At 36.9% G+C, this 7,766-nt stretch overlaps 1 protein-coding gene across 6 annotated transcripts in view; it reads right to left on the bottom strand.

Moving 5' to 3' along the window:
* LOC102676230 (sodium/calcium exchanger 3) overlaps positions 1–7,766 on the bottom strand; it is an 88,963-nt gene that overhangs the window by 32,579 nt on the left and 48,618 nt on the right. For 5 of the 6 annotated variants that reach the window (XM_031510865.1, XM_006616505.2, XM_006616506.2 and 2 more), the window contains exon 5: positions 5,192–5,407. In XM_031510865.1, the coding sequence (XP_031366725.1) occupies positions 5,192–5,407 (216 nt within the window). The remainder of the gene's footprint in view (positions 1–5,191; positions 5,408–7,766) is intronic. The other variant, XM_006616508.2, reaches the window with a different exon arrangement.

Here is a 7,766-nt window from a genome sequence, read left to right as displayed (position 1 = left end):
AGAGAGAGAGAGAGAGAGAGAGAGAGAGAGAGAGAGGAAGAAAGAAAAAGAAACGAGTGTGTAAGTGTTACGTGGAATTCTGCTCCATGATTTTTGAAGAGGAACGTTTCGTTATTCAAGAATTCAACGTTAATTACTCGGAGTAATTGAAAATTTTTTAATCGAAAAATTTAATTATTCAACTTGAGTTTTTTTTTGGGTTTAAATTATAATTCTTAATTTAATTACAATTTTGAATAAAGGAATCCATGAATGGATTTCCACGTTCAAAGGGGCCACGATCAATGAATCTAATTCGTACGAAACTCAAAGAGAACTGATTCGAAAATCGTCTATCGTAAAATAAATGGAATCGAACGCATTAAAGGCGGTAGACCGACGGCTCGCACCTTTGAGTTTAAAATTAACTTGCCCGAAGGCAGGTTGGGGTGAGTGCACAAAGGATGCCAATTCTTTCCCTTCCCCCTTTGTCTCTTTTATTTTTCGACTCGAATAAAAATCACAAAGGGTCATTCACTCGAAAACTTCCCAAGAAGAATTCTCGCTAATTCTTGGATGAATTTTATCTTCTTTCGAGTAACACTTCGTTCAAATAAATCATGGCGGATAATTCGTTTAATGAACGAAATCTGAACGTGGTTGAATCTCGAAATGTTCCGAAAATTTGCATTCTTTTTTTTTTTTTCTCCGGCATCCGGTTGCGACGAGCGTAGCAGAAGTAGAATTTTTTTCCATAGATATTCCGACCTATTTTCGATATTTTTGCATTTTCGTTTTCTCTCTTCTGTCGATGCCTAATCTGAATTTCAATACGGTGTTTCTACGGAGAGAAAAATCGCAACGAAGAGTTTGAAAAACAAGATCAAGGTTTGACAGCATATATATATATATATATATACAAGGTTGAAATAATTTGTCACTTCACTTTTTCAACCGAGATAATGACGAACGTTGGACGCCTGTCAAAATTATGACGTTGCACGATTTCCAAACAAGATTCAATGAGGAAATCCTGAAGGAGGTCGAGATCGCGAGGAGAGACAGATTCCAGATTCCAGGAATCTACTTCCACGTGTGGATACGCTTTGCGAATTTACATTTAAAGCGCCGAGTAAGTTCTCGATGGTAAGTTGCAGCGCTACACCGAGTGCACAATTTCGCGGTATACGTCTTGAATCGAAATCGTTAGAGGAAAATTCGCTTACTCGGTGTGAATCTCTTTATCGGATAATTTCATTAACGACAGAGGTAAATTCGCCGTATCTTGCCATTCTTGGAATTATCGCGAGTAAAACTTATTATATATATATATATGTTATTATTAAAGATAGGGAATTTGGGAACAAACGGATTATCATTTTTTTTTTTTTTTTTGCGAAGAAAGATGGAATTGTATAAAATAAATAAACGTGAATTGATCAATATTATTGTACCGATGTTCCTTCATATATTCCATCAAAATATGAATATAAATCAAATAAATATCATCCTGAAAAAATTGAATTCAATTATTATACTCGAAGATTCTGTTAAAAGAAATTCCTTCGTATATTCCAATATAAAATAATGAATAAAATTAAAATATATTATCCGGATAAAATTGAATACAGATATACATTAAAGAAATGGTTCAGTACACGAGGGTTAAATGATTTATTCGAGGGAAAATGCAACTATTCCGTTCTTGTACACGCGCGTGTAAGGGAGAGATCCGTGATGGTTGGTTCATTTTACTGGACAGTTAGCTGGTATATCTGGAAACACGCGTTCTACTTTATGCTTGACCTAGCACGAGCATCGTTCTTCAATTACGACGCGTAATCGAATTTGCTACGTATGTAGATCCCGGTATCGTTCGTTTCTTGAGCACAGCCACTTGACGAGAACGATAGGACAATGCTGAGATGTAGCAAAATTAATGAAATGGTGGTTTAAGACGAGCGCTTTAAGCCAGTGCTATTCAGCAATTGTCTTTAGGGGTAGAACAACGTCGAGTTGTAATTGCGGACATCGGGTATTATCGGGTATCGTCGGTTAACATCGGGCAACGTCGAATAATATCGGCTAATATCGGACAATATCGCACGAATATCAGGCAACAGGCAAGCGTATTAGATCTCCAATAAGATTTAAAGTTTTCGATTAATTTCGTAGCTTTGTTTTTAACATTGTTCACGAAAAATTGCATTGGAAAGTGATTTCTCTTCGAAAATTTACGATGCAAAAATCATTTTTTTCGCTGTGTTTCGATATTCTACGAATACTTGGGATCGAAGTTAAAAATAAAAATTGAACGATCTTAAACTGAATTCGAACGAGGTTAACATTTGGAATTCCATTTAAATTTCATTTTCATTTCAACTAGCAAGCGTAATGTTATCTTGCAAACGTCCAGCGCGATTATATAAACATTCCGGAATATGGTGGCTGCGGCGGGTTAATAATACCTCGAAATTTATTTGAATACGTTAACGACCGTAACAAACCAAGCGACCGTGGAAAAGGATCATAGGTTAATTTCCCATTTTCCCATTTTGCTTCCATTTAACTTTTACGTTACTCCATCAGCCAAATTCTTCGATTCCCTCTTTCGAACCTTATCCTTAATTCAATCCAGAACGAAGGAACGAAATAAAAATTCTTCCATCCGTTTTAAACTTTAACGATATCATCACGAAACATCTTTCACGGGTTGACAAACGCTCGAGGATTCGCCGTGACATCAAGGCTCAATCGCCTCGAACGGCAATGTCACGCTCGAGCGCAATTCCACTCGCGGAATTAGATCGGACAGAGGGAGGTGAGCTCGATTAACGAAGATGTCCCCCGACTCGATAGACACATTGCCAGCCAATAAATCAATCGGATGCCTCGGAAACGCGCCACGGAATTCCCTTTCTTTCCTTTGTCGACCACTTGTTCCGGGGTGCAAAGTCGATTCCCCTCATCCGGAGCTGGAGGAATCCATTAATTTCGACGGTTCCCTCCCTTGTTTCGTTTTTCCTTCCTCCTATTCTTTCCACCCCGCCTCCGAATTTCCATCGAGCGAAACGTGAATTCGATCCTTCGAGACAGGGCGAGCGAACGAGAGGAAGGGAGAAGCTACACCGTTCGAAAGGAAGACGCGTCATCGTGGCGCAAAGAAGGCGCGTCCCCGGCGATTTTCTTCTCGCAAAAGGGTGGATGCAAACCGTGAAATGCAAAACGGGCGTCGAACAAAAGGAATCTCGCGCGCGATAGAAGGATACCAGAAGGTTCGCCAGCCGACGCTGCAGTTCCTTCTCTCAACTTTCGCTCCTTCTCTCAACCCCTCGTTTCCGGACTTACCGGACTTTGCGTTAACTCAACCCCCTTTTCAACGACCTCCTCATCCCTCCTCTCTCTCGCTCTTGCTTGCGACAGGATCCAAGTTTGGAACTCAATATAACGGGACAGTGATCTCGAATGTAATATCAACCATGGAACAAGTGAAATGGAGCAGAAACGAAGTAGCTCTTTCACCGTCATGCGTTCTCTTCTTTACGCGTTGTAATACATATGCAATACGATGCAGTTACGAAGCTGGAGGATTAAAGGTGATTAAAAAGATAGGAAGAAGAAGGGGGTGGGGAAATAATACGAATTCTCTCGAAAACTTCGTTTTGCTCGAATTTATCGTTTACCGACCAGGTAATCCAACTTCAAGATGGTTTTAACGGGACAAGTTTGTGCGTTTACCCGCGCAGAGTAGATTTAGATTTTAATCTCTCTCGATGTTTTAATCTCGTTTGAATATTTTCTCGTGTCTCTGATTCTGAAATTATATATAGATAGAATGAATGGAGAGGTTTGTTTAATGTGAATTAAAATGAACGAAAGATGGACGAAATATCGACAAAGAAATTAAAAAGAAAAATTCAATCAAACCGGATAAACGATCATCTTTGGATAATAGTTAATCACAAACGAATTGTGTTTCAATCGAAATATTAATTTTTAAAACGGATAATGGGTTAAGCATGAAACAATTTCTTTTTTTTTTAAATTATAAAATGTTTGTTCGCGTTTTAAAAATTAAATATAGAATTTTCCTCTAATTCTTCGTTTCCAGTTCCATATTTTTATCTAATCGACAGATGTACAGAAGGTCACAAACACGAGCGCGATTAGCGTCACGTATGGCTGTCCATTCCGACAGGCTGTGCAAATATTAGGATTAGGGAGAAGGTACTTTCGCCAACGATGCGGATAACTCGATTGGCCACGATAGTCCGATCCAGCTGACGGAAGAGATTTTTCTCGACCTTTTTCCGGCTTAGACCGGTGTGGCCGATTCTTTCTTCTCCAAAAGCAATAAGCCGTACATTATTGGATTCTATTAGCCAGGAAATATATAGATAATTTCTTATCGCCATGTTCTCTTTCACTCCGTTAATCGGCACAAATAACATGGAAATAAAGAGATAAGAACGAAGATAAAAATCTTGGAGGAGATCAAATATTGAATAAAAATCTCATCCTCTTGTATTAAATGTTAACAAAAAATGTTTAAAAAGAGAGAGGAATGAGGAATCCAGGCCGAAAAAGAAAAGTTGCTAAAAATGGGTGTATTCTTCCTTCTAATTGTTCTTCATCAAATACAGTCTTAAGCGTGATTCCGTTTGTTTCCTTTCGCCAGTGGAACAGCTTAACAGTTTCTCAACTTGTCCTGTTTTAATCAAGGTCTGTTCACGGGCAAATTTACACTCGAGTGGTACAATAAGGAGGATTTGAAGTGGTGGATAATGCAGGTGGAAAATAAGAGAGGACGAGAACCGGCTGAAATGATAAAATGCTGGAGGATCAAGGAAGAAAACAGGCTGTCTCGCCTGTTAGAGGGAATAAAGTAGTTGTCGGAGGGACAAGAATCGAGTTCTCGAGCGTTCCACCTTGTAAAAAGTCCCTTTTAAAATAAGCGGAACGAGAAGTTAATTTTCCAAAATTATGCAGAAATAAAGGTATAAACGACGAGAAAAGTGGAAATCGTCGGCGAGAGAAGAGCGAAGACAAAGAGAAAAAAGATCTTTTAAAAAAAGGTCTTTGAAAAATTGAAAAAGGGGGGGAAGGAAACTGTTCAAACTTCTTCTTCGTCGCTCGAACAAGTCTGAGGAAAGTCTCGAGGGAATTTTTTAAATCGGAAAAAAAAAAAAAAAAAAAAAAAGTATCGACTCACCGAGCAGTATAGAGGCGTTGGCCCTTTGCACCAGTTTGTCCACGGTATTCTTGAACTCCTTCGACTCTTTGATCCGTATCTGTGCCCTGAACACCTCGCCCAACTTCGGTTTCCCGAGCAACGCCATTTTTTCCTCGGCGGTGCGCTCCTCCGGCTGCTTCATTTCCGCCGCTACTGCGATCCCTGCCTCGGCTGAAAACAGATCGCACAGACTCTCTGATTCAAATAGTTTCACCCAATGTTCGAGAAAAATTCTACCATTGCCGAATATATGGTCGAAACTTGTGGCGGAGGAAAAGAAAGGTAAACTCGAAATTCGAACGAGTATTCGACTCGTTCGTTGAATTAAAAACAAGAGCGAGCGAATTTCATCGAACGACAACGATTACAGAATGCAAAGAAAATCAATTTCTTCGATCATTTATAATGGCCCTCTCCCCCCCATTTATAAATTATATACCCGTGTGCAAAACACACCAGGCTCCAATGCTAATTCCGTTCGCCGAAGTCTGACCATATATCGGCTGTCACCACTTGAGCGTCAATTTTTATCGATACTTACTACTTATATATACTTATACACATATAAGCTCGTAGCTAATTAATTCTCTAGCATGAATTACGTTACGAATCGTCAATTTTTACGGTGTATATAATATACTTCTGAATCTGTATATTCCCCTTCTTTCCAAGCCTTTGCTTCATTTTCGTTTCGCGCAAATATATTCGAACGTGCACGCGCGTGTATCGTTAAATAAATATCGGGTAACGCTCTTCCCACAAGAAGATATATCGTTCCGCAATTAAATTGATGGAGAGAAATTGGGAATACAAATGGATTAATGTGGAATATCATAGAAGAATATTTGTTTTAATTTTTTTATCAGAATATATAAATATTATACTTATAAGATTAGTATTAACTATAATATTTTATGGATTTGAATATTGATCATTAATATTTATTATAACTTTTATTTTTCATATTTGTTTAATTACTTGAGTTCGTGGAATTTTACCTCGAATTCGATTTGATAAATTAATATTTATATGTTGAATAGAAATATTGATATTGGTTAATAATATATTTATTATATTTATATTTAATAAAAGAATTATTAATAGATTAGATATCTTTAAGTTAATAGAAAAGTTCAATTTCTATAATATATTTTCAAAATATATACTTGTTCAAGTTCATTAACTAAAAATTTATTAAATTATTTTGATTTTCAAATTAATAAATCTCATAGTTTTCTTGTATAAAATATTATGAAGAAATATAGGAAATATGTTGTTGTAAAAAATATATTAATATATGTAAATGGATATTCAATTAATTGTTTTCCTAATCAGATTAATGTAATAAAATTGTTAAAAAAAAATCAATAATAAATTTTATTTAATAAATTAAATTTGTTATTTCTTAGGTTATTTTTATATAAAATAGTAATATATAAAATTAAAATTGATATTACTAATCCAACTTATCGATAGGGGATGTGTTTCACGTTCCAATCGAGCAACGATAGTCTTTTCGAACGCTGATTTTTGCGCTATTCGCAAAAGTGAATTTCACAGAAGATTTCGATCTGAAGTTGGGCAAATTTTCGAAACGAGAGTTTTAAATATTCTTCTCGTTAGCTTCTAGTTCAGATAGCCGGGTGGAACAAAATCCACCATCGAATGTGCTCTCTTTTATTCTTTTTTGTTATTTTTTTTCCCCCATTCCTTCGCTCTCTCTCTCTCTCTCTCTCCATCCATTCATCCCTTAATTCAATACAAGTTCCCCGATGCAACCGAACTCATTTCCTCCGTGACGTGAAATACGATCGTTTGCGTGTGTACACGATTCGCGTATCGGGCCGCGTACGAGGGCGAATGCATTTATCATCGGCTAGAAAGCACATGAATGCACATCGGTTCGAAAGATTGTCATATCGATTTCGGCGCGTGTTGCGTCACGGAGGATTTTTTCTTCCTTCTCTGCGGAGAAAAATATCGTAGGAAAGAGAAGAAAAGACAGCTGTTTTTTTTTTTTATCGTGGAAACAAGGTTTTTAATTAACGATTAAAAATTTTAAGCGTTTTGTATATATATTAATTACGTTGCATTGTAATTTGAGCAAGAAAATTTGAGAGACGTTTTATCGGCGATGGTTGGCTTTCCACGAGTTTGATTAAATAATTAAAAATCTATGCATCTCTTTGTATAATGTTGAATATCTTTAAGGAAGAGATAGCGACTCGATAGCACATCTACTGCACGTTTTATTTTTTTTACAGAAATTTATGTTTTATTTAGCAGCTCTGTGCATCCCCCTCCCCATTTGTTTGGATATTTCATTGTTCATGTATCCGAGTAAAGGTGGTGAGCGAGGAGATGAAAAGTCATGCGTTCATGATTTATGAATTTAGACTTGGAAATGAAGGAATAGGTACGGAAAAACTCATTTGTGGAGATGTTGCGCGACTATCGTATTTATATAAATTTATAGAAGGAGAAGAATTGTAGAAACAAACGATGATGAACATTTTTAAATAAAATACGTTTTCGAGGAAATTTACACGAATTC

Source organism: Apis dorsata, unplaced genomic scaffold (genome assembly GCF_000469605.1).
Source record: "Apis dorsata unplaced genomic scaffold, Apis dorsata 1.3 scaffold_265, whole genome shotgun sequence".
In the NCBI taxonomy this organism is placed as follows: Eukaryota; Metazoa; Arthropoda; class Insecta; order Hymenoptera; family Apidae; genus Apis; species Apis dorsata.
Note: the sequence above shows the minus strand (reverse complement) of the source record. Positions and strands in the feature narration are given on the sequence as shown.